The following is a 27,299-nucleotide window of genomic DNA, read 5'->3' on the forward strand; positions in this document are numbered from 1 at the left end:
ACCAATACCGTAAAGCAATATTTTAACGTTAAACTGATGAATTTATGTTTATCAGGTCATTCGAAAAAGATATCTCTACACATTCTTTATATTTCACATTAACTTTATCAAGAGGTGGCCAGAAATTGGAACACTTCTTTCCAACATAGCCTTCTGACACTGACTGCCTCGGTCGTGTTATTGGAGGTTACTTATACTAGAATGAAATTGCTCAGAGGTTTCTGCTTCAACAAATGTGTAAATAAAATAAACCTTAGAATTGAGGCATTAAGAGATAACTTGGTTCTCTTGGGTTTCTCGTTGAATTTGGCTTTAACCTGAAGGTTTGCCTTCTCTGGACTATTCTCAGGTTTGTCTAGTAAAACAGTGCGATCTGTGCCACTTTTGAACACAGCATGGATACTTAACAGCCTTATCATCCTAATGTAGCACAACAGGATTAACAGGATTTGATAAAATAGAAGACCAGGTGTATCATTATTTTAGACGGCTTTCTCGGGAGATCATAGCCTGCTCTTACTGGCTTCCCTTGACTTAATTATACCCGTAGTTTGATAGTTAGTCCTGAAAAAGGAAGTACCAATTTTCGAACTAATTACGTGTTATTTCTTTGTAAATTCTGTTTTCAAGTATTGAATCTAGAATTTGTTAAGAATTTTCAAGTTTTCCGAATGGAAAGTAGCAGATTGCGAGACATCTTTGTTTGGATCAAAGATTTTCGATCGCTTCTTCTCGGCTTCCGTTGATTAGGATCTTTCCGTAGACTTTGCAATGCAATGGCCAAACAACGCATTCAACGCACAGCTTTTTTTTTTGGTTGTGCTCATAAATCATACATTTGCGAATAAAACTGTTTCGAATGTTCTGTTCACTCAAAAAAGTGACTAAAAACTCAGCGAGAGCTTAAGAAATAATAATAGAATAAGAAAGCTTTGTGTTTTTCGCATTTTTTTTCCCTGTCGCACTCTGTAATTTATTTGAAACCTTTTGTTGTACTCTCTCCTTTAAATAACAGCCGATAGTATCAATTTACGGAAGTATAAACCCATGTTCATTATTTCAGCTTGTCGATCGAATGAATTCACCTGCGGCGATGGTCACTGCATTCCCAACTCTCAAGTATGCAACAAACGCGCCGAATGTGCGGATGGATCAGACGAACGAAACTGTATGTATTAACTGTTTAGCTTTCTCTTTAAAAGTATCACTTTTAACATGAATTATTTCTTGTTACTGCAGGCTCCTGTGCAAGAGACGAGTTCCGTTGCGGTACCGGCCAATGTATCGATAATAATCGACGCTGTGATCAGCGTATCGATTGTTCTGATGGATCGGACGAAAGAGATTGCAGTAAGTATCGCAAAACGGAGTAATCTTTTTACTGATGGGTTTCAAAAAGAAATGTACAAAATTTAAAACCGAGAAAAAGTGAGACCAAATGTTCGGCTTTGATAGGCTATCGTTTTGTAGCAGTAACAATGCTATTATTTCCGATTTAATTTCATTTATTTTTTAAACTATCATTTTCTTTCCATACACCTCATCCACTCGCAAAACCTCATACCATCGTCAATGCATATTGACGTACAACCACATTTACACACGTCGCTACGTTGCCAAATGGTGCATTACAGGACCGGTTGGTTGTAGATCGAACGAATGGAAATGCAACGATGGTCAGTGCATCCGACTCGACCAGCGTTGCAATCGTCGATACGATTGTGTAGATCGTAGTGATGAGTCGAGTTGTTGTAAGTTGTTACATTTTTTTTCCAGTTTTAATTTCCTTAATTTTGTCCTAAGTGTTTAATCCACCTGTTTCAATTTCATTCTATCAATATTTCGTCCATACCTTATCAATGTTCTTAATTTGGTGCAAAATCTTCATTGAGAGAGAAAGAGAGCTGTTGCCAATTAAAATCATTTCCTGTTTTCTATCCACGATCACGACCCAAACGGTTCCAAATATCTTGTTTTCATCAAATTCATCCTGCAACCCATACAGATAGCTGCGGTCCGAACAAGTTCCGATGCGAGAATGGTCCTTGTATTGCACAGGCGTTGAAATGTAACGGCAGGGTAGACTGTCCGTATGACACTAGCGATGAGCTAGATTGTACTGATGAATTCCAGTGTAAGTGCCGCGGCTTCGAGCCGCGCGTGCCCGTGTTTGATGCTTTTGCTTCGGATATTGTGTTCCACTCCACCTAACAGCGTTTGACTAATTTTAGTTATTAAAAAACAAAATTATTGACAAAAACTTTACGCGCAATCTTAAAACCTTAACTGAAATGTGTTATTGTAATCGAAGAATGTGTAGTTATAAATTCATGCTTCACACACATGTTTATGATCTACACCACCAGATTAATACACTTTTTTATATTTTTATCAGCACACATAATGATTGAAAAACACATTTATCTTATTCTGGTAAATTAATTCGATACATTCGATTTGTTATAATGATTAATGTGAAAATCCTTGAAATAGTAACACAAACGTTTTACCAATATACAAAAAATAATTTACGGTGTATAATGGTGCGATCCTGTACGATATGAGGCGGTCCGGCAGCCAAGGCAGTCACAGACCGTCTCCCCGTACTTAGGATTGACTTTCCAGCCACAGGTATACTAAGTCAAGACGCCTAGTAACGGCAGAATAAAGCATCCCAAGATTATAAAGCCAACAGAAGAAGTTACCAATTATAAAATGTTTTCCTTAACTATCAGTTTGCGTTTTAGCCTGCTTTTAAAATTAGAACTAAAACAACAAATTGGTTTTACGAATGAATTTATCTTACCGCTTCCTAGAACAAACATTAACACGGAATACAGCATAAATCTCAAACCAAACCGAAGAAGGAATGGTCGATGGTGGTTTATATGATGATATTAATTACATTGTATTTGTTCTTATTAATTTCACAATTCCATTTCCAAAATAGATGTCCCTCCACCACCATTCGATCAGCCAAGACTGAATCTGAAGACCTACCCCGATGAGCAAACCATCAAAGAAAGTAAGTAGAAAATCGTTATGATTGGCAATTGGAAAAACAAACCCTTTAAAATGCTCCAACGGTTCAGAGCGATGGTTTATATTGCCGTATTTGTGTGTGCTTTCTCTGCTGCGTGTTTCTGATGTGCTGTATATTCCTAGTTCCTAGTTCCTTTTTTCCCAAACATTGATCTACCTTTGCTTTACTATAACGCTATCTTCTTCCATTTTTATACGCTTTCTAATCACTTGCTTGCTATGAAAAGAGGAAATTGTGGAGGGTAAGTTGTACTACCGACTATCAAGTAGAGAAAATGATCGTTTTCTTATCGCATGATCTTTGCATGGAGTTAACCTCGCAGTAAATTTAGCTGCCCAATTATTTTAACCATACAGATAACAATATCAATTTATAGTTTCTCAAATCAATTAAGATTACACGATCGTCAAATTGGAATAGTTATTTGCACTCTACGCTAAATTAAGCATCGTACTTGTACAAAACATACCAATAAACTAATAAAAAGTATATTTTATTCTATTTAATTTAATGTCGATGCAAAACAGAGCTTTGATTATTTTCAATTCACGCTCATAATTTTCACTAATTTCATTTCATTTATTTTACCTTGTTTGATTTTCAAATCAAAATTATCATTCCATAAAATAAATCAGATCACATTGTAAATATTTTTATATTAAACTGGTTTACAAATATTTGGAAACATTATTATCAAAAAATATCATAGATAATGCACTTCCATCGGGTAGAAATAAAATGTCTATTGCACAATCGCTAATACAACTTTTGACAATATTACAGGCAATGAGGTCGTGTTCCAATGTCGCGATGAAGGCCCAATGCACGCCAAGGTTAGGTGGGTGCGTGGAAATGGGCAACCCTTACCACCCGGCACACGAGACATGAACGGTCGTCTGGAAATACCGAACATTCGGGTTAGTTATCATTTAGTCGCAGTCATATTGTAGGAAGACCTGAATTTGCATCTCTTGCTCATGATTAACTTTTGTCTACCACACTTTAGATCGATCACAACGGCGAATACGTTTGTGAGGCTGTCGGTTATTCGAAATCAACTCCTGGAAGCAGCAAAACGGTTCACCTTACGGTTGAACGATGTAAGTAACAGTAACAATAGTGTATTCTTTCCATTTCGAATAAAATACGAACTGTGCAAACGAACTTGTCAAATCTTTGCGGGAATTAAACTTCATGTCGAACCTTCCAACAACGCTGCTTCAGCTTGGAATGTAAAGTACATGAAGCTTTGGAACAGTGCCTTAAAGTATGGAACAGTGCCTCATATAGGGTTTACATTTTATGGAACAGGTAAAGCTTGCAAGACTCATAGCTCCATATTACGTATCTAAATGAATACCATTTTATTTCATGCTTCCTTATCACGACTGTATTCGTGATGTATTGGAACGTGGTTAGTACAAACATTCGTATATTACAAAATGTACACCTCATCAGACAAAAAGGATACACATCAAACGTGGATTGTACTGTCAATTCTTTCTTTAACGTCTTCATACCATTTGTACTATTTTCGATACATCACCAGACAACTACCAACGTCCACCGACAGCGTGTGCAGTGAATGAAGCCACCTGCATGAACGGTGACTGTATTCTAAAGACACAGATTTGCGATGGTAATCGCGACTGTACGGATGGTTCCGATGAGACGGGTTGCAGTCGATACCAACAGTGCGAACCGAACCAGTTTAAATGCCGTAACAGCAAGTGCGTGCTCAAGACATGGCTGTGCGATGGTGAACAGGATTGCGGTGACGGTTCGGACGAAGAAAACTGCGCCACACTGCCCCCAGACGCACCGTGCCGTTACGACGAGTTCCAGTGCCGATCGGGTCAATGCATTCCGAAGTCATTCCAGTGCGATACGCACCCAGACTGTCAGGACAAATCGGACGAAGTTGGCTGCAGTAAGTAACAGTAACGTTATTAACATTGCGATTTAAACAGCATTTTTTAAAATGCCTGCTTATTGGTTTGTCCTTTTGACGCTAGTGGCTCCATCGGTAATTCAGCCACCACCGCCATCGTTAACTATCCCTGCTGGTGGAATCTTGAACATTACGTGCCGCGCTACCGGAATTCCGGTGCCACTGATCGTGTGGCGTCTAAACTGGGGACATGTTCCGCAAAAGTGCAAATCGCGCAGTGATCAAGGTTTAGGTCGATTGATTTGCGAGGATATGCAACCGATCGACTCCGGTGCGTACTCGTGCGAAATCATTAACACGATGGGAACCCACTTTGTGTCACCCGACACGATTGTCATCGTAACCGGTAGTGGTCCTGTTTGCCAGCAGGGCACATTCAACAGCAAGGCACGCAATCCGTCCGACTGCATCAACTGTTTCTGCTTTGGTGTCTCGACCACCTGCAACAGCGCCGATCTGTACACTTACGCTGTAAGTAACCGTAGCTGACAGCAGGTATTACTTATTTTTAAAATTATATGTTACATCTTAACTTGACAGCTGAAACCTCCAGTCTCATCGTTGACGATCGTCGGAGTCGAAGGCCCGTGGAGTGGTCTTAGGGATTTGATTGTCGGAGAGTTCGAAAACCATAACCTGACCGCTCAACGGCACGGTGTACAACTACGCTTGACTAATCTTGTGCCTGGCCGTCGGGTACCATATTACTCCCTCCCAGAAGAATATAAAGGCAATCAGCTCAAATCGTACGGTGGTTCCATTCGATATGATGTCGAGTACGATGGTACCGGTCGTCCAGTGAATGCTCCAGATGTTATTATTACGGTACTTGCGATTAAATGATTCTATTTCGACAAGTCTCTATAGTAAGTTTGTTTTTCAGGGCAATGGTATGACCTTGACGTACTGGCACAGTGGCTCAATCTATCCAGACATTAAAAACCACGTGTCCGTTAGCCTACTACCCAGCAACTGGGTGCGCACAGATCGCACGCAAGCAACCCGGGAAGATATCATGATGGTGCTAGCCAATATCGAAAGTATTCTGATACGCATGCAGTATGTAGAGGGCATTGAGCGCAACATTGAGCTGGTCAATGTGATGATGGACTCGGCAGCACATGACGACCGCGGACTCGGCTCTGCTTCGCTGGTTGAAGAGTGCCGTTGCCCGCCTGGCTATCGTGGCCTTTCGTGTGAGAGCTGCGAGCATGGTTATGTGCGGCAAAGCAGTGGACCGTGGTTAGGACGCTGTGTTCCAAGAGCGGAAGAGTGTCGCCCTGGGTATTATGGTGATCCAAACCGAGGCATTCCCTGTACACCGTGCCCATGCCCGGTGGCTGGTGAAAAGTCAAGGGCCCGCTCCTGCTACCTGGATAGCAGAGGCAATGTGGTATGCCAGTGTGACCGTGGATATACAGGCGAACGGTGTATGGAATGTGATACAGGCTACGTCGGTAATGCGCTTGGTGAAGGATGTTTCCCACGCCCCGCCTCCAACTGCAACTCCCTGGGAACGGAACGTGTCGGTTCCGATGGACGATGTTATTGCAAGCCGGGCATTGAAGGAGTGTACTGCGATCGTTGTGCCAACCAACATTTCTACATGCATGATAAGGGTTGTGTCGAATGTTTCTGCATGGGTGTTGTGAATCAGTGCAGCAGTACTACCTGGACCCGTGACACCATCCAAGCGTCGTTTGCTGATGGTCGATCAGGTTTCTCGCTAATCTCGGACTACATCAATCCTTCGGTCGTAGCACAAGCCCTACCAATTTTCAACCGGGAGATCGTGTACCGTAACTTTGGTCCCAGTGAGAATACCTTCTACTGGAGGCTTCCGACCCAGTACGTATTGTGCAACAGATCAAATATTCAGCCATGTGTCATTTCACCTTCTTAAAATCCTCCTCTTTCAGGTTCTTAGGCAATAAGCTTACCTCATTTGGTGGTTATCTGAATTACACCCTGCGCTATACTCCTCACTCCTCTGGTGGTATTTCACGCAACAATTCCCCGGACGTCGTTCTGCACAGTGTAAGACACCATTCAGATTGTTGTATCCTATCATTATCGGCATTAGTTTAATTTCTTACACTTGTCTTCTACGTACAGGGTAACAAAATTAAGCTGCATCACTATCGAACGAACAATCCCATCTCACCATACGGTTCAAGCACGCATTCCGTTGCGATTGTAGAGGATGAATGGCAAAACTATGAAGACGGCAACACCGTAAACCGCGAGTATCTGCTGATGGCACTAGCGAACGTTAGTGATATTTTCATCAAGGCAACGTACAATACGATTTCGAACGAGGCAGCCCTTTCACATGTTAGCTTAGACATTGCTAGAGACACACCGTACGGAACGGGTGTCCGTGCCTGGCCAGTCGAGCAGTGCCAGTGTCCTACCGGTCACATCGGTTTATCGTGTGAGGATTGTGCTCCCGGCTATTACAAGGGCGACCAGGGCATCTATCTCGGACTGTGCGAGCCCTGCTCTTGCAATGGACATTCGGAAGAGTGCGACGCTCAGACCGGTGTCTGCATGAACTGCCGCGATAACACCTACGGCAACAACTGCGAACTGTGCCGACCGCCGTATACGGGCAATGCAACCATCGGCACACCGTACGACTGTACGCTCAGCAGGCCCGATCAAACCTTCGATTGTCGGGAGTGTGATGTGCGTGGTTTCACCGGCAGCTGCCAGCGGGGCTGCGAGTGCAAGCAGCTCGTCGAGGGACGCCGCTGCGATCAATGCCGCGAAGGTTCGTTCGGTCTGAGCGTGCGCCACGAAACTGGATGTTTGGAATGTTTCTGTTCGGGCGTAACGAAATCGTGCGGCAGTTCGAACTTGTACCGCGAAGAGTTGCCAGTGATTGTGGATGCGTTTGACAACACGATTACGTTAGCCGATCGTGAAGGTACGGTGCTGGTGAGCAACAACTTTAACATCAACCCGAGCATTAACGAGATCAGTTACACGTTCCGTGATCGTGAAACTTACTACTGGAGCCTACCGCATTTAGTGCTTGGTAATCAAGTACTATCGTACGGTGCTAATCTCACCCTCACGCAACACGTCGATGGAGGACGTCCGCTGCCTGATCAGGACATTATTCTGATCGGTACGAATGGTATGAAATTGACATGGTCTCGCGACTATTACGACGATGGTGTAAGTATCGGTGTTGGAAAGTGGATAGGAAAGACAGCGAGGGAAGCATAATAATACTACTGGGCAATTATTTCAGACATTCACCGTACCGCTGCTTGAACGAGGATGGACGGTGACGAATCGCCGATCCTCGTATCCGGCATCCCGAAGCGATCTGTTGACGGTGTTATCCGATCTGAAGAATATCTTGATTCGTGCAACCACTAAGGAATCTACAAGGGTATCGAAGCTGAGTGATATTGCACTCGGAACGGCTATTCCCACACGAACGGCCGAACCTGCCGAAGAAGTCGAAATGTGCCGCTGTCCTAAGGGTTATCGTGGAACCAGCTGTGAGGTAGGAATGCTTACGTGGATAAATGCTAAAGTACACGCCAGAGGCTGTAACACATTTTTGTTTCCCTTTTTCCAGCAATGTGAGGACCTGCACTACCGTGACATTTACGATCGTTCAGCCGGTCTCCTAGGCGCTTGCAAACCATGCCCATGCAGCCATGAAACTGCCGAATCGTGCCAGATGAGCAACCGGGGAGTCGTAGTGTGCAGCTGTAGGGAGGGCTTCACTGGCGATTATTGTGATAACCGTAAGTAGTAAAATGCGTACCCTTGGTCACGGTGATTAAATGAACTGGTATCCCTTCCGTGGTAATTTTGTTTTCCTCGGTACTCTGTGCATTGTCTAACATCGGGATACATTTACAAATTTGCACACTTTCGTCACTTTTGTCTTTAACGCACAGATAGAAAGCAGCGGTTTGCATTAAACATATCATTTGCCTTTTATTAATCACTTAAAGTTCAAGTACTACATGCAATAAAATACACACACTATATGCACTATACACACTGCACGGATATTTGCATGACCGTAAGGTAAATTTATGAGGTTGGCAATTTCTCATTTTAATAGTCACGTTATGTACTATCCTAATTATGCTTACATCTATCTCTCACCTGTAACACACTTAATCGCATGGAATCATCTCAACATCACTCAGTGAAACCGGCTAACAGTAGAGCTCCAACAAAAGTTGAATGCACAAAAGATGCCTTCGTACACACGCTTAACAACGGTCGCTACAATTATGTCCACAAGTGTGATGTTGACGGCTTGGAGGTTGGCGTAATGTACAAAAGCAAGCGATCGAATGAAGGTTTTGTTTTTCATTTATAGAATTCTCTCTGTTTTGAGCAGTTATTGCGTTAATCATGAGCTCTGTTAAACGCTTCTTCCGTAATAATTTATTAACGGCGCTTCAACTAACGATCCATCGTACTCACAAACAAAATAGTCAAATTATACTTGCTTCTTGATCATGGATCAATGGCAACGATTTGTTAAATTATTTTAGTGACTAACCCCAGCGCTAGTAGTCACACTGTTACTACCAGTAGCAATACAAAAGTTTATCAACTGTCCACTGCGACCACAATTGATACGACTTCTCTTCTGTACCATTCTGCATATGCTTCGACTGTGAAGAAATCGACACTCGTCCGACTGTGCCACCAAGGAATCCGGTAATCGAAATAAGCGTTAGCGTACCTTCCATTAAGATCGTCGAGGTTGGTGAGGACTTCCGTGCGAACTGTAAAGCATACCACGTCATTACGAAGGTAAAAGTCACAATGTAACATGCGTTGTTAGGTCATCACCAACCATGTGCCAATTCTGCTTATTCTTTTGTAGAACCCGATCGACGTACAATGGACCAGAATGAATGGACGCTTGCCGGAGAGAGCGTACATAGACCGTGGTACGCTTGTGATCACGAACATTCAAATCACCGACGGTGGTTCGTACGTTTGTAAGGCAGGCAGTGGAGCCGAGGTGGTTTACTCGCAGATCACGATCAACGTCAGTAAGCTAGAACCGGTCAGACCGACGATCGAAGTTTCGCCGCCATTCATCGATCAGGACGAATATTCATCAGCAGAAGTACGCTGTTCTGCCACCGGCTATCCCACTCCCACCATCACATGGGAACGTGCCGATCAACCGCTACCGTACAACGTCGTCAACGAAGGTGGCCTGCTCCGTTTCAACTCACTGCGACTGCACGATGCTGGAACATACCGTTGCCGTGCCAGTAACAATGTCGGCGACGTTGATGAAATATTGACGGTTTATGTACGTCCCACCGTTGGACCCACGGTTCCTCCACCGGATTCCCAAGAAGTCGAACGCATTGAAATTACACCCAACAGCTTCGATGGACAGCCGGGTGAAAAGATCCGACTCGTCTGCCGTTGCTCACCGACCGCACACGTCATCTGGACAAAGCTGGGAGAACCTCAGCTGCCCTACAATGTGGAAGTTAACAACGAGATACTTATCATCGAGCATGCATCGCAGGAGAACACAGGACGGTACAGCTGTACCGCATACTTCCCGAACGGGCGCGTCAAAACTTCAACCGTCGATGTCTTGATTACCGATAATAACGTGCGCCCAGAATCGAACAAGTATGTAAAGTTTGCCCGTCTCCACCTTAAGGTTAGAAGCTAACTTTCCTTCCAATGCAGGGTTGCTCCGCGGGTGAATCCTTTGAACAAGAACTACGTCGTTTTGCAAGGGGCTGACTTTTCGCTTTCTTGCGAAGCAACTGGCACTCCTTTCCCTACCATCAAATGGACATTGAGTGGCAAACCGTTCGAAAGCAACGTCCAGCAGAGTGGCAACGTGCTGCGTATCTTCAACGCTCAACCGAGCAACGGTGGCGTGTACATCTGCGTCGCCAACAATGAGGAGGGCATGGACCGATCGTACACCGTCGTAGAAATTGATCGTAAGTTTTCCAAAAAAACATCATAAATGGATTCAGCAAGAAGGTGAAAAAAAGATAGTTAAAAAGCGAATAAGATATTTTATTTACAATGATTATTTTCATTGCAAGCACTCGAGGCAATAACGGGTAACAATAACTTGCTCTCCGAAACTAATTCCATGCGATCAGCGAAACATTCTTTAAGTCCTGTTTTTGTTCATCCTTTCTTTCAGGTCGAGAAAGACCTACGCTAGAAATCTATCCGAGCGAACCGCAAACGATTAAGGTTGGCGAATCGGTGCGTCTTAGCTGTCGCGCTTCCGCTGGCGTGCCGTACCCAACGATCACTTGGGTCCGCAAAGATCGTATGCCACTATCATCTCGCTTCACCAACGACGCAGAAGGTGTTATAACGTAAGTACCGTGAACTAACCACCAAAATTTCCGGAGCAAAAAACGATCATCCACTGAATGTTCACCTACAGTCTACGGGAAGCCACACTGGACGATGCGGGCGAGTACGAGTGCCGTGCGGAGAACGTAGCCGGTACGGCCGTGATTGCAACAACGATCGAAGTATTGCAGCCACCAATTATTAGACTGGAGCCAAATGAGTACCACAAGGTAACCGAGAACGATGACTTTACCATCCACTGTTCTGCGACGGGCAAACCGGCACCCATGGTCATGCTGACGCCACCACGCGGTGCCATGCGTTCGCACTTTGGCCAGCAGACGGAAGGCTTACGCGAGGTAACGCTTCACCTACACCGAGCCGAGCTAAATGACGCTGGAACGTACGAGTGTACCGCTAAGAATGCGGCCGGTGAGGACTCCCAGTACCTGACACTGCAAGTTGACATGAAACGTGGTGACGTTGGTAGCTATGACGATTACGATCGTCCCACTCCACGGCCAAATCCCCGACCAAACCCACAAACCCCATTCGTGCACACGTATAAGGCAGTGTACGGCGAAGAATCCACACTGTTGTGTCAGGAGGAGTTGAAAAGTGCACGAACGGAATGGCGCCGCAGTGATGGACGTCCATTGCCGTACGGTTCCACCGTTAGGGGAGGCAATCTGACGATTGAAAATACGGGCTACGATGCGGAAGGTATGTACGACTGTATAGCGTACCCAATGCCGAATCAGCAACCAGTGACGGTGGTGCGCATTATGGTCGAAGTAGTCTCCATGCCAAAGATAACGTTTAGCCCATCGATGCCAATGACGGTGCGTCCGGGCGACATGGTTGATATCTACTGTAATATAACGGGTGTCGAAGGTCAGGTTAATATCCGCTGGCACGGTGAGGATGAACGACCACTGCCACCTACGGTGGATGTGCATGGAAATTATTTGCGATTCTCGAGTATCGCACCGGAGGACGCCGGTCGGTACCTGTGCAACGTAACGCATAGGCACGGAACCATTACGAAGGCTGCGGAAGTGATCGTTAACAGTAAGCATACTTTTTATTCTCTTAATATATTACGTTAATCTACATTTGGATATTGGAATAGTCTGACAATTCTTCAAGCTATGCATATGCACCTAATCAATCGTTAACATTACTAGAAACAGCGCTCGTGCACGATCCTTCCCATTCGGGCAACCGCAACATCAACGTGGCGCAAGGTTCTTCAATACAGCTGGAATGTAAGCTACCGCCTGGTGCACCGTACGTCAATGTTAGGGTAAGTGGTTTTATGGTTATTTTGTGAAATATAAACCATTGTTACGTGTGTCATACCAGTTAAAGCATGTTCATAACACTAATGGCTTAATCTTTGCGAACTTTGCATCCACACACAGTATAACTGGCATCGTAGAGGGCAAAGTCTGCCGGCAAGTACGTACATTTCAAGGAACGGCAAAGTGATGCATCTCAAAAACCTGGCCCGTAATGATGCCGGTACATACGAGTGCAGTATGACCTACCCGGACGGCACTGTTGTAAACGATTCCATCGTGCTAACTATCGGTGGTAAGTAGCAGCGTTAACGCGAAATGCAATCAGCTCTATGGAAAAACCGAACCAATACGTGGCCTGAACAAGCTATAGAATTCGATGGTGGTGGGGGCTTTAAGCAAAATTAAACCCAAACAAAGGCAAAGTGTTCTTCGAGTAAATGGTTAAAGTAACTAAACATGGCCAACCGTTTCGCATCCTCCGAAGAGTTGTAAAGAGTAAAAAAAAAAAAATATGGTTTTAGGGTTTCGTCAAGAGGTAAAACGGATTTGACGAAAAACTTTTGCTTTTTTTATTATGTGCTTTTCTGTACTTTTTTGTTCCTTCGGCGCTCTCCTGCTCTGAAGAAGTAGCAAACTGTAGCACCACAAAAGTAGTAGTAGATACAGTGGAGTGATGCTTCGTTTTCAGGAATCAAGAATGCAGAAGAAGTAGAACATTATTTTAGAAAACTAGATTTTTTTTTTTTTTGTTGAGCTGAATGTTATAGAAAAATTGTTGATATTTAACGCAAACTGCTCGACCACGATCACGTTTGTTCTAGGTTGCAATTTCTTATTCCCAGTGAATGTACATAGACATAACCATGTCCCATCTACTGTACGACAATTCTTATGTTTCAATACCTTGAGTACTGAGTTGATGATGAAGTTGATCTAAATCGGCACAAGTACGCTACCAATGGCACACCACGGGCATACGCTAGGTATTTAGATGCTTAGAAGCTAATAGAGTACATCGGAGACAAACGATGAAAGGTGGAAAGCAAAATTAATCGAATAACTCTCTAACTGCCATTCTTAGTGATACAACGTACAGTGTAAAACAGTGGAATCATAAAACTTTCAGATATTTCTGCTTTGGTTTGCGGAACGAATGATAGAATAATGCTATAAGATATTAAGAAGAGATCAAACACCAACAAACAAACGAAATACTGCCATCAGCCAATGTATAGCACACAAAGCAAAATTTTAACACAATACTACAAAAACTTCCCAAACAGGGCACACTAAACACACCAGCGATAAGTAGACATCTTTTCAAACACGTAAACACAAGTGCCGGCCGACACACACACACGTGCGGTTGTACTTAGCAGTTGTTAGTAAATGTTAGAGGTGATTAACAGTAGTATGTATCATTTAGCCACCGCATGTTCAATCAGCAATCAGCGCACTCTTTTGAGTGCACGCAGCCCATTATTTCAACAGTAGTGCGTTAACTAGTGTTCGATTGTGACAGTCAAAGATCCGTAAGTAGATGGTGTGGATCTTTGCTCTGGCACACTGTATCTACTATATGGTCTAATATAGAACATTGTCACTAGCAACAACGAGTACTGCATCCCGCATCCGTGCTCTTTATCCTGTCATGCACCCATTCACAATCACACATGCCCGTCCCCGATATACACCAGCAAAAGCATACATACTGACAAATGTACTTGTTGAAACATGCGCCTATATCCATTATGTTATGAATGACTAACAGCCCCGTTTGAGACGCAGGGATTTTCTGACAGTTGTAGCGTGAGAATCAAACGGATAAGGTAACAGAAGTAGTAGAGATATGAAAACACAAAATGGGACAATAAAATAACAACAACCAATGTACTAATGTAAAATCATCTCCAATCTCTCTTGTCATTTGCTTACACCAAAACTGCAGCACCATTCGCTAAGAGGATTTTCCCTAGAATATCTAGTGGGAAAAAAAAACCCAAAAGCACTCAATTAGCTATCTGCCATAGAATCATCCACTAGTCCTGTTCCCTCAAGGCGACTCACTTGCCAATTTAGACCTGTCGTTGACGTCAGTGTGTGTGTGTGTGTTATTTGCCAAATTCATGCATCCTGTTCATTTGTTCACTTTCATCTCATGTTACACGAGCTACAACACCTTTGCCTTAGCAACATAATTCGACGAATAGCACAAAAGCGTACATACGCAGCTCATTTTGTAGTGTTGTCACTAGCACCACCTTGTTGTCGCCTTGTTCTACCTGCGCTTGCTCACCGTTGTGCTGATCGTGATCATTACTGAAATACGCACAAGACGAACAAACGATTTCCATGGCAGTTTATCTACATGTGCCTGCCCATGTTAGTGTGTGTTTTTGTGTGTGAGATTGTTTGTGTGTAGAGCTATGTGTTTTGCCACTGTTACATCTCAACATCATACGACGTGCACGTGTAAAACTGTGACAACATAACTACCCGGTAAAATGCGTAACATGCACTAATGGCATCTGTGCCCCATATGCAATCCAACATGCACCTTCAGTCAATAGAACCCATGCACACACGTACAAACACAGACGCATTCGCACCCAACCGACGATCGAACGCACTTCATCTCATCCCTTTTTCTATTGGTTGTTTAAGTTTATCGAATTCCATGCGATCCTGAGCGATTTCTTGGGAAGTTATACGCATCCATAAGAAAGCACTCGTAGCACCTGTTTAGAACACTGCCATCGCCAATGCTTCGGATGTTTTTGATTCGATCCGCGTGTTTGATTACTAATTCACAAAGCAAACGCGATCAAAATTCCAAATTTTAACCTGTGCCGTTTCAATATTTTCTGTGTGTGTGGCAAATTCGCTTCTTAAACGCAATTAGTAGTAGAAACATAGTGCGCCAAACGATCAACACAAATACTCAATCAAAGCCAAACCTCAACTGGTGCCAATTGGTGCGCAAATCGTTGCGAACCAATTTCCATTTCCATCTTTTTTTTTTGTCGTTGTTGTGAATCTATTCCCATCGGTGGGTGGCGCAGGGCGTCCAACCGATGTGCAGAAACCTACGTTAGAACCTTGTCCCGCCGTGCCCAAATACTGTCTAGAGCTCGTTATCTGCTGCATCAGGGTTGACAGGCCGCGAATGCAACGCGGTCGAAAGCGCAACGCCCGATGGAGACGAGTCGGCGGTGTCAACAGGCCTACCATTAAGGATGCTGCGTTCGCGGTTGCGGATGTCAAGGTCGACCGTCCGAACCGCCTGCCAACGTACCAGTTCGGTTTGTTATGCATATGACTTCTTATTTCTCCTTCTCTGTCTGTCTGTGTGTCCCTTATTAGTTCACATATGTCCGTGCAATTATAGCAAATGGTAGTAGACGCCGTAGTTAGTCAGTCTCTTTGTCAATGTCACTAGAGGATTCTCTCTAATGAAAAAAAAAAAAAAGAGAAGATCGTCGATTCAGCTCGTGACAGTTACTCTGCTACTCGCTCCAGTGTCACATGTTCGAAATTCCAAATTCTAAATTGATCGTCTACGTATCGGTATGATCGTTGCTGGTTCGGTTTACCAATAGGATGTTCCCAATCGAAGTACCTCGCAAGCATTGAGCAGTTCAGTGGAGTATCTGCGTCATTTCTTATGCTAAACATCCATTTGTGTTCCACTTGTATCTGTGTTCACCGAAGTAGAATCCATAAGTGTTATAGCTATTTTATTCCCATTGTCTTAACGTCTCGTTCGATGTCTGCCTAAAGCTGATTGAGAAATTAATTTTAGCAACTTCAAAAAAAAAAATTCTTGAAATTTAGCATCGTCTACTAATCACCCACATACCGTCACAGTTCGTGCGATAGCGAGAAGATGTATTCAAAATAAGTCTTTGCTTTCCCATTTTTTGTAAGTTGTTTTTAGCATCTGAGGTTTGCTATTTTTTCACAAATGCTGCAAAAACAAATCAAACGTAACAAAAGATTCTCCATTTCTGACAAAGCATTTATTTCGTATCGTCAAAATCAACGTGCCTGTGCAATATCGCCAGGAAACGAAAAACAAAAACACTTGTGAATAACTTTTCCTAACTCGTCCCCCAAAATGGCACGTATAAAACGATCCGATATACGATGGTATGTAGAACAATTAAATTTTTCTGTGTTCTGTGTGCTTACTGTGTAAACTTCCTGTGTGCGTTTCACGGTACGGAAGTGTACTGTTAGGAAGAAGGTATATTTTACTTTACAAACTGTGCTTTTGCTGCGTGTGTCCTACTGTTATTTGCTGTGTGCTTACGTGTTTGTGCGACTGTTTAACTTAACAGAACTATTCACGTGTCTGTTATCTGTGCAACATTGCTTATCATTTGTTCATTATCCTTTCAGGATAATCTTCCAGCTATCGGCTAGTTTGAGTTTGTTTTTTGTTCTGATTTTCTATTAAACTTTTCTATTGTATTGCTTAATTTTCATTTTGCTTTTAATTTTTTATGCGACTTATACCTTTTCATTTTGTTTGTCTAAAGAAATTCGCGTCCGCTGTGTATATAATATACTCTTACCAAGACCGGTATTAATCAGTATCACCAAGACTGCCTCTCGACGACTCTAAATACCTTTTAGAAAAATCCCATGAGTAAGAAAACTTCTCGGACTGAATAAAATGGAAGAAATATTGTCTGAGCTTGCTTCAACTAAATAACCATAATTGTAAATCTGTGCTAACTGCTAACCCTGATCAGTAGCTTGTGTCTGTTCGTGCTAATGGATTTCATTGTAACCTAGTGTTATTCCTATAAATCATTAACTTAATAGCGAGGTTGTGGTACTAACAGGTGGGAACGGTGTGCTAATAATATATAGCTGAGATGATGTACCTTACAAATCTAATCTAAGCTGATAGATCTATAACAGGTGGTAGTGCAAAAGGATTCGGATTCGTACCAAAGACAAATGCAGCTAAATCATTCCAGAAAATGCAACAAACCAATAGTAGTGAATGTTATAAAACCAATATGTATCGAACAGCCTAGTAACATCAGTTGTCACAGTCGAGGGTGCTTTGCCTAAAATTTTGTAGCACCTTCAATCACACGATGAGCGCAATCATAAATGTTTTACTTGTTTTGTCCCACTTTTGCTCCGGAACAGCTCCAGAGTCACTGCCCTATCTGCAGCTCGAACCTTCGTATTCGATGGTACGGCCCGGTGAATCGTTGGTAGTCGATTGTAGCTCTTCCGATGGTACGGGTGTACCAATCCGCTGGGAGAAGTCTGACGGAACATCCCTGCCGTACAACATTCGTGTAAGTATCACGCCCACCGTTGAAATTTTAGTCCTTCAACTACAACACAAATACAAACATTCTTGGAACCCAAACAGCAAGAAGGAAACCGTCTCTACATTCAAAATGCCCGAGAAGATGATTCCGGCTCGTACACCTGCATCTGTTACACCGACGATGGTTTACGGTACATTACTGACTTCCAGCTGGAGGTAGAGGAAAATACGATCCCAGACGTACCACCGCGTAGTACGTCACGGTTAGAATTTGTCGAACGTGGCAGTACGGTGAGATTACAGTGCAACACTGAGTTGCAACCAACATCCTACCAGTGGTCCCGCGTAGACGGAGATCTACCATCCGACCGAGATACACGCGGAGTACGTAAAGCTGTCGGTAAGTGGTTTCGTAATTGCAGCAAACTAACTGCATGTTCTGTCTTTATTCAATACACAGCCTGTTCTAACGCTGACGAATGTCCAAGCTTCGGATGCCGGAAAGTACATCTGCTCGGCCAAACACGGTGGTCAATCGGTGAACGTCGTCATCACGCTGGTAGTCAACAACGTGATTCCATTCTTCCCACAGTCACCTCGTAGCTACATGGAGTTCAAGTCCTTCGACAATGTGTACTCCAAGTTCTATTTCGAGATTTCGTTCAAACCGGAAAAGATGAACGGTCTCATCCTGTACGCTTCGCAGCGTCGCCCTAACCAGGACTACATTGCACTGTCGCTCCGCAACGGCTATCCACAGTTCCGCTTCAACTTCGATGGGCAGCAGGTAGTTTTGCAGCCGGAGAAACCTGTACACATGGGCAAATGGCACACGGTGAAGGTGAATCGCGTACGCAACAATGGTTTCCTGCTTGTGGACGATCAAACGCCGGTCAACTTCCCGGAGAAGCTTAAATTCTACGGACTCAACCTGGACGACCATTTGTTCATTGGCGGTGTGCCACAGTTCGATCAGGTACCGGCGTCCGCCGTGGAGTATAAGGAAGGCTTTGTTGGATGCATTAGTCGGCTCAAGTTGAACGAGAAGGAGGTGCAGCTATACGAAGATGCACTGGAAACGATCGGTATAACAACGTGCGAACCCTGCGCTGAAGATCCGTGCAAGAACTCGGGAACTTGTCTGGAAGCACAAACGGCCCACGGCTACAGCTGTCTCTGCCGGGACGGATATACAGGTAAGAACTGTCAGCATGAGGGTGACGGATGTAGCGAAGACACATGCGGTGTGGGACGCTGCGAGGAAACGGACAGTGGAACGGAATGCTACTGCCCAATACACAAGACCGGCGATCGCTGTCAGTACACCGAGCACTACACGGATGCAACGCTCGCTTTTAAGGATGGTAGTTACGCAGCATACGAGTAAGTAGAACATTTTGCAAGCGGTTGAAAATCGAATTCCGCACTCATTATGTTTGGTTGTTTTGTAGCAAATTCCAATCGAAGCGTAGCATCCGCTTCCGTTTCAAGCCAGACTCGCTGGATAATGGTATTATATTCTATGCGGCAGAACACGAACAATCGTATGGTGATTTTATGGCAGTGATTCTTAACTTCGGGTTCGTCGAGCTGCGCTATAGTGTGGCCGGAAGTACGTTAGAAGCTTATGCATTTCGAAACAAATATCACATTTAACATTTCTATCCTCGATCATTCGTCCATAGAAACGAAACCACTCATCGTACGTTCGACTGTGCCGGTTCAGATCGCCCAGTGGCATACGGTGTCGGCAGGACGTAGCAAGGCCGGCATCGGTTATCTGCAAGTAGATGATGAGCCTGTCAACAATGAAATGTCCAATCGCAACACACCAATCGCGCTAAAGACGAAGGTGTACGCCGGTGGTTACGACAAGCGGCTGCTGCTTAGTCAAGAAATTGGTGTACGACGAGGCTTTGAGGGCTGCATAGCGGAGGTAAGTTTTTGATGCAATCATTCCTACGGTCTGCCAATCAACTGACCTGACTGACATTATCCCCTAATCAGCTCGAAACATCTGGCAACAAACTGAACATGATTGAAGATATTCGAGACTCGGCCAACGTGTACCACTGCGGACACGCAGGAGCACCACAACCTGATCCTTCGGACGATGAAAGTCCGGTCACGTGTCGCCCGGGACGTGGTGGTTATGATTGCGAAATCATCACCGACATCTGTCTCGATCAGCGGCCCTGCGAGAATGGTGCCCTCTGCCAAACGCATCAGGGTGGTCAAAACTATACATGCACCTGTCTGGCGGGCTATCTTGGATTGCGCTGCGAGGTTCAGTACAATACGCTCGTTGCATCACGTTTCAGCGGAAATGGGTTTATCGAGATAAATCCAAAAGCTTTCAAGAACAACGAAAACCAAGTCACGACTGAACTCGCGATCATGTTCAGCGCCAACGAACCGAATGGATTGCTAATATGGTACGGACAGCGCAACGATGAGGAGTTCCTTGGCAATGATTACATTGCTCTCGCAATTCAAAATGGCTTCGTCGAGTTAACCATCCGCATGGATGGACAGGAATCGAACGTACGCAACAGCGATGTGTATGTCGTCGATAACGAACGGCACGTGGCACTGATACGCCGCGAGCGCAACCAGTTCCATCTCCAGGTTGACTCGATGACGGTGCACGGTGAGACGCGTCCTACCGGCAAGCAGACGATGGAAATCCCCGGCAGCATCTATGTCGGTAAGTACTGAAGTTATGGGAAAATGAATCCTACTTCCTATGCACAATGTTGATCGAAATATTACTTTAAAGGTGGTGTACCGGACATTGAACGTATCACCGGAAATCGGTACAACGAGAGCTTCAACGGATGCGTATTTAGTGTGGAGAACATCGAAGAGAGCAAGTCGATTGAACTGCGTGACTTTGCCATTCGCACCGTAAATGTAGATGTGTGTGACGAGTGAGTATTGCTTCTTTGTTTCAGTATACTGTTAGGTTTATCACTTGGCTGTAAAATCAATATTAGCTTATTTCTGTTCACATATAAAACATTTGTCTAACAAAAAATACATTTTCTTCATAAACGCTGTCGAATGGATGTGTGGTAACTATTAACAAACGTATACTTAAATAACAACCAGTCCATCTTGGATACCGTCCTCTCTTCTTTACACCGATTTCGATGATCTGGGCGATTCGCTCGGTCCGTATGAGTTTGACAAAATTGAGGAACCTCCGCCAGTGCACATTATCTATCCCCGGCCGTACAATGGTGCCCGACACGTGGCACCATTAGTGTGCTGGATTAGCTTTCTTACATTACAACTTACGATATTCTTATTAGCTCATAACGTGACGCCAAACCATATCTTATGAAACGCCTAAGAGATCCTAAGCTCAGGAAGGGCTGCAGTTTCTGTTTTAGTGCTAGCTAGTTCTAATGCGTAACGAATTCATCACCAGCACACAGAAAAGAGCAACCGTTTGTACATTACCTTCACGTCCCTGTGTGGGACATGTTTGATTGATCATCGTTGCTGTTCTATTTGTCCTGTTGCGATTGTTTTCTTTTTTATAAGCAAACAAAAAACGATATTCATACAGAACAGTTGATATCAGCTAATCATATTTTAATCACACGTTATCGCGAGCGAGGTGCACGGGCTCGTAAATGCACAACTACGGTAGACTGAAGGACCAGAGAGTTACGGCGAATGTACATGTTAAAGGTGTACATAAACAATCGTGAATTTTTGCATATGCCATACAATATCATTTTTTCAATGTGTTGTTATTAACATCTTGATTTAATTTTGTGTTACCACGTTTTTGATCTCATTTTCAAATTTCATAAAGATTTACCCGCATTTGTCATTCAGTTCAAATTAATAATATTGTTAAAAACTAAACTATTTTGAACAGTCATGTATCAATGCCTTGCTATTTCTGCCATCAATGCGAGATGTTAGGTTAGCCATTTGTATCGATTCATTAAAAAAATCCAACACCCTTCTTTTCTTTCAAATTTTCTATACACATACTCTTCCCCACTACAGTCAAATAGCCAACGAATGTATATAATGCACTAACGATATACGACCACTACATATCGGAAATAGAAAAAAAACCCTCATGTAAAAACTAGTCTAATTTATAGCCCTAATATATACTAAAATCAAAACACAAACTCTATAGGTATAACACCAAATTGATAAAAGGAAAGCTTCTCTTGACTACTATAATCAACTCTACCATCCTTGCATTCCAATTTGCAGACCCAACCTAGGAACGGAACCGCCCGTTGTATAAAACTCATTTCTTCCCCGAGCAAGAAGGAGCTTCTATCGATCCTACGATGAAACGATGTTTCTTCCACACAAGAAAGGAAAATAAGTGGCCCCAAACTGTTCACTCTTGGATGTGCGCGCTGTGCCGAGTGACAAAATAATCTACAATGCTTTATGGAGAACGCAGTCGAGACAAGATAGAAATAACATATAAAACAAAGCATACTAAAAGGAAACGGTAGAAACGCATAAACATGCACGAAGAAGAGAAAAACGATAAAAACGCGTACAGTAACGAACAACGAATGTGCCAAATAAATGTAGTATTTATGTAAAAAAAAGTGAAACAAAACAAATAGTAACGAAAAAGAAAGTTGTTGACTTGACCGGCGAACGGATTTTAAACAAGCGAGCCGCATGTTTGTCGGAAGCAAAATTTTGAACTCTGTGCACATTTTCACATACTGCGGTTACACGTACGTGCACGGGCAGAAAAATCCGCACTCGTGTACTAAAATATTTTTTTGCACTGCCAGCTAACGTGTCACATACGATATTATTTTGCTCTAATATGTTGTTTTTAAAATTACTTTCAAGAATCGTAACACTGTAACGACCAAACACAATGCACAAAACTTTCTTCCAGTTTCGGAAGAAGCCAAAATTGAGCAACAGTTCTGCACAAAAAAAAAATAACAATAATAAAATTGTGTTCATTTTCGTTTAGAAGAATCACCCTTATCGTAAGCTTAAGGGGCATGTGACGCCACGTGCACGTATAGATTTCATTGAATATCTCAATCTCAAAGTTTTGTTACTCGCCATATTCTAATCCTGCAAAGCTTTTGGTTTGTGTTTAATTGTTTAATTTCCCACAAGGATGGGTATATTCATTTCAACTACTGCCCATTATGATGGTCTTCAATTTTAAATACTAAGTACGCTTGATAAGTGAGAAAGCGAGGAAGAAAGGAGGAGTGATAGAATCAAACTATGACCACCATATAGCAACTAAACAACTACACCACAGCAAACAATACAGCGTCCCGATTGTGAGTGAACAAAGGGACACAGATAACTATGCTATAATTTGTCACTCGTTTACTTTCGTATCAATTATGACAATAAAATGAATAGTCAATGTAAAACGACGCCACGACTTTGCGACGGTTAGACTTCTCTTGCAATCAAAAGCAAGCAAAACAAATGCTGTCCATAAGGAAAGAAAATATAGGGACGAATGAATTCCAACTAGCTCTCAAACTCCCTGTAAACCAAACGAGTTATCCGAGTCGAGAATCCAACGGAAAGAAAATCCAGCGTTTAACGCCACCTGGTGTCTGGGATGGTAAGCTGACCGTAAATTCAAACATTCCAAGAATTGCTCTCTCACTCACAAGCCAAACGGAAAACCGGACACCTTAAAATCAGACCATTGCATAACTTTGTAAGCGATATTCTTGGCGTAGGTGATTATAGTTATTTCTTCACCTACATTTAAATACACCTTCCTACTAACCATTCACAAAAAAATAAATGAAAATTGGTCGCCAAATGACCGACATGGACAAAAGAGTGCAAAAAGTCCGATTTTTGCAAAACAAATTAAAACACGCAGATAATTTCAGGAAGCGGAAGTTGCGGCCCCTGCGGATGGTTAAGATGATAAACATGATTTTCCTGGTGAAACGCAACGAGACGTTGGTGATAGACGACGAGACCTATCTCATCCTGGATGGCAATGATTTTCAGGGCATTCCGTGTTTTTGTACACCTACGAAGGGGGTGACCTCCGAGATGACGTTTACTTCACCCAACGTTTGCCAGCTGTGTCCTATCGAGAATTTCTGAGCCAACTTGCTATCTATTCCAACAATTTTATCGCGTCCTCTACGGTAAAAAATGAAAAACAAAACGAAAAAAATACAAAAAAAAGGTTACATGCATGTTTGCGTCCGCCATGGCGAATGTTCTGGTTACAAGGGTTTTAGCATTCTTTCTACCAGTATCTGACATATTTCTAGCCCTGTAACATTTCATAATTGTCCTAGACGATCTTCTAATCGCTTGATGTTAGTAACGCGGTGTTGGATATCCTTTCCCGGTAGTGAGAAGACAACAGTGCCGGATTTCACACGGCGGGACCGGGGTTCAAATCCCATTCGGACCGTTCTCCCGTAGTTAAGGACTGACTATCCAAATACATGATATTTTCAGCAAATCTAAAAATTTCCAAGCCTGGGTCGGGACGGGTTTCGATAATCAGTACTACTGTGTGAAGTCCAGCACCGTTAACGTCACGGCGACCGCCTCACAATCATTCAAAGTAGTGATGGGCGAGTCTTGAAGTATTCCCAATTCCAGCGAGTTCGGGTAGACCCGTGGAGTGCGAGTCGTAGGTTTGGATTAGTGTTGGTCGTTCCGGTTCGAACCTACCAAACAAGTTCCATTCCTTTTGCTGACCGTTCCGTTCCGATTCGCTCATAAAAATCGTTCCCTGCGAATACTTTCGTTTCTCTGCACCTTTTTTGTTCCGTTCCGATACTTTTGGTCCGTTTTGATACTTTCGTTCCGATACTTTCGTGCCGATAGGAAAGAACCTGGCTAAAGCAATGATCCTGACAAAAGGAAAGAAGCTGACGAAAGGAACGATCCTGACAAAAGGAAAGAAAAATATACATATAACATATGTATACATTTCGCGCACGTACTTTATTTTCGCTCACTGCTTCATTTCTCAACCGATTTCGATGCGGTTTTTTGCATTATATTCATCTTCTTCGTGGCTTAACGACCTTCTAAGGTCGCTCCGGCCATCGAATGGCTTACTAAACTGTCGATACCTCGTAGTTATATAGTCAGTCCTCACTACGGGGAGATTGTCCGAATGAGGTTTGAACTCCGGTCTTGACGCCTACACCACCGCCTACATCACTTTCTTGATCTTACTTTTACAGGTTTTGCTCTCACTGCTCTCACCGATATGATTTCAGCCAAAATAAAAAGCACTGGGCACTAAGCTGTGTACAAGTATGTCGCTATATGAGCTGTCTATTGGTCGATACAAACTCGTTGCACTCACGGATCTAACCCGATTCTTACAGGAACGAGCCTAGCTCCGGATCAATGTGTAAAAAAGAGTCGTATGACCCATTCAAAGCAGCATTTATTAAAAGGACATTTGAAAGGGGGAAATTTGAACGTAGAATTATTTGGAATAATTATTGTACCCCCTATAGACAAAATTGCCTTAATAACCTGCTAAGGGGTTTTCAATACAAATAAATAATATTGCCTTAGTTGGCGGATTAACAAAGATTTTGTCAATAGGGCATCAAATACATGCGGTTGCGAGAAAGGTACACCGTAATTTACATTCATATAAACCTTGGCCACAACAGACTTTGGCACAACTTTGTAGGGTTCTGCACAACGCTCTAACTTTGTTGAGCTCCGACCCAAGCTAGACGTGAAGATGTCAAAGGCAATACTTGGCAACAATAATAACATTGATATAGTTGGAAATTGTTTTCCTTTTTCTCAAAATAACCAATTTAAATTGAAAGCGAAAGCAAGTAGCGTACCCGCATTCAGTACTTCAAGTGCGATTATGCGATAGGATCAGGTGGTTCTACAACAAAGTGAAAAGTTTTATTCATATCGCTCGGTTCTTGTGATGGAGCCCCCGTATAGCTATCTGCAAGTGGACATACAGGAGCATCCAACACCGATTGAGTTTCCACCACCGTTCAGCATAGAGGAGTTTAATCTGTATCATCATCACGGGTATCCACCGCACATGAATTACGATAAGAATGCCTTGTACATGAACCATTTGTCGCTGTCCGGTACCATGTTCCCGAATGGTACGTCCCGGAGCACCCACAAGTCCAAAGGCCACAACACCAAGCATCAGCCACAGCAACAGCAACAACAACACCACCAGCAGCAGCACCCTTCGCAACATCCGCAACAGCAACACTCGCAACATCCGCAACAGCAGCAACATCCGCATCCGCAACAACAATCGCATCAGCCGCCGCATCAGCAGCACCCGCATCCACAGCAGCAACCATCCCAACCTTCCCCTGCACCAGCTCATCCCCTGCAGCAAGTGCACAACCCACGAATGGCGAAGGAAGAAAAACCGGACGTTTTTAGCAAGGAATCATCGCAAGCACCACCCACTACCCCAACGACCAGTACGTCCAGCGAAATATCGTTGTCCAAGCTGAAACACTCACCTACCGTGCCCGAGGAATCGATCAAGAACATCTCCGTGAAGCAGCTGGTACGCGCCAAACATACGCTGCAGCAGCGTATCAAGCGCCAGAACGAAACGCCCGAACAGCAGGCAGCACGCAGAATGCGAAATGCCGAATTAAATCGAAGGCGACGTCAAAATAAGGAAGACATTCGCGTCACGATCGAGAAAACGAAAAATCGGCTCCGTCAGCGAATAAAGCGCGAGATAGATAGGATGCTGCGAACACGCCAGAAGCGGGACGATTTTCTACGCGAAACATTCGAACAGATGGCAACCGTGTTCGAGGACGAGAATATGCTGCAGTACCAGGAGCGAGTGGCGAACGTACTGTGGGAAATCTCGAAGGGTGGCGGCAGTGCAGATACTGCATCACTCGGAAGCGAAACCAGCGGGACGAATACGACGGAACGGAGTGCTTCCTAAGTCCTGCTGGCGGTTGCGGTTGCGTACAAGCTTCGTAAATATTTTTAACCCTTTTTTCTGCAGGAAAAATCGGCCATCATAAGCAGTAAACCATAAATATTGTAACTAGTGTTAGGTCAATAAGCTCTTTTGACTGAGCGGAACGCACTGCTCTCGCTCCCTAAAGTGTGCGATGCATTGGAGATAGCTTCGGGTGGAGCGCCTAGCGAAGGAGGGATTTTACAATGCGCACTTAGGAGCCCAATTTTCCGTAATAAACACTATTAAGGGTTTTGGTCAATACAAATTTGCCATAATAACATCTTAATAGGCAGATTTTGTCGATAGGGCTGTGCGAAGGAGCGATTTTCAAATTCATTCAATTTGTCATTTCAAAAACAATGCACAGAGAACATATCAGTACTTGTTCCACA

General features: G+C 43.5%; 1 protein-coding gene across 14 annotated transcripts in view; it reads left to right on the forward strand.

Annotated features, from left to right (window-relative positions):
• Nucleotides 1-22,250, forward strand: part of LOC126556551 (basement membrane-specific heparan sulfate proteoglycan core protein) — a 206,664-nt gene extending 184,414 nt beyond the window's left edge. For 7 of the 14 annotated variants that reach the window (XM_050211840.1, XM_050211845.1, XM_050211837.1 and 4 more), the window contains 33 exons: nt 1,064-1,168; nt 1,240-1,350; nt 1,635-1,751; nt 2,006-2,134; nt 2,951-3,025; nt 3,270-3,284; nt 3,827-3,960; nt 4,050-4,143; nt 4,593-4,973; nt 5,059-5,465; nt 5,535-5,819; nt 5,878-6,842; nt 6,914-7,031; nt 7,110-8,177; nt 8,254-8,514; nt 8,590-8,761; nt 9,176-9,331; nt 9,661-9,794; nt 9,868-10,643; nt 10,704-10,966; nt 11,179-11,359; nt 11,431-12,410; nt 12,527-12,645; nt 12,764-12,935; nt 15,706-15,945; nt 17,810-17,964; nt 18,042-18,323; nt 18,400-19,322; nt 19,391-19,551; nt 19,625-19,875; nt 19,947-20,646; nt 20,719-20,869; nt 22,185-22,248. In XM_050211840.1, coding sequence (XP_050067797.1) covers nt 1,064-1,168; nt 1,240-1,350; nt 1,635-1,751; nt 2,006-2,134; nt 2,951-3,025; nt 3,270-3,284; nt 3,827-3,960; nt 4,050-4,143; nt 4,593-4,973; nt 5,059-5,465; nt 5,535-5,819; nt 5,878-6,842; nt 6,914-7,031; nt 7,110-8,177; nt 8,254-8,514; nt 8,590-8,761; nt 9,176-9,331; nt 9,661-9,794; nt 9,868-10,643; nt 10,704-10,966; nt 11,179-11,359; nt 11,431-12,410; nt 12,527-12,645; nt 12,764-12,935; nt 15,706-15,945; nt 17,810-17,964; nt 18,042-18,323; nt 18,400-19,322; nt 19,391-19,551; nt 19,625-19,875; nt 19,947-20,646; nt 20,719-20,869; nt 22,185-22,218 — 10,115 coding nt within the window. In that variant the 3' untranslated portion in view covers nt 22,219-22,248. Of the gene's footprint in view, nt 1-1,063; nt 1,169-1,239; nt 1,351-1,634; nt 1,752-2,005; nt 2,135-2,950; nt 3,026-3,269; nt 3,285-3,826; nt 3,961-4,049; nt 4,144-4,592; nt 4,974-5,058; nt 5,466-5,534; nt 5,820-5,877; nt 6,843-6,913; nt 7,032-7,109; nt 8,178-8,253; nt 8,515-8,589; nt 8,762-9,175; nt 9,332-9,660; nt 9,795-9,867; nt 10,644-10,703; nt 10,967-11,178; nt 11,360-11,430; nt 12,411-12,526; nt 12,646-12,763; nt 12,936-15,705; nt 15,946-17,809; nt 17,965-18,041; nt 18,324-18,399; nt 19,323-19,390; nt 19,552-19,624; nt 19,876-19,946; nt 20,647-20,718; nt 20,870-22,184 lie in introns of all 14 variants that reach the window. The other 7 variants (XM_050211849.1, XM_050211833.1, XM_050211842.1 and 4 more) reach the window with 7 other exon arrangements.
• Nucleotides 22,251-27,299: the final 5,049 nt, after the last annotated feature.

The sequence above is a fragment of the Anopheles maculipalpis genome, chromosome 2RL (genome assembly GCF_943734695.1).
Source record: "Anopheles maculipalpis chromosome 2RL, idAnoMacuDA_375_x, whole genome shotgun sequence".
NCBI classification, from domain to species: Eukaryota; Metazoa; Arthropoda; class Insecta; order Diptera; family Culicidae; genus Anopheles; species Anopheles maculipalpis.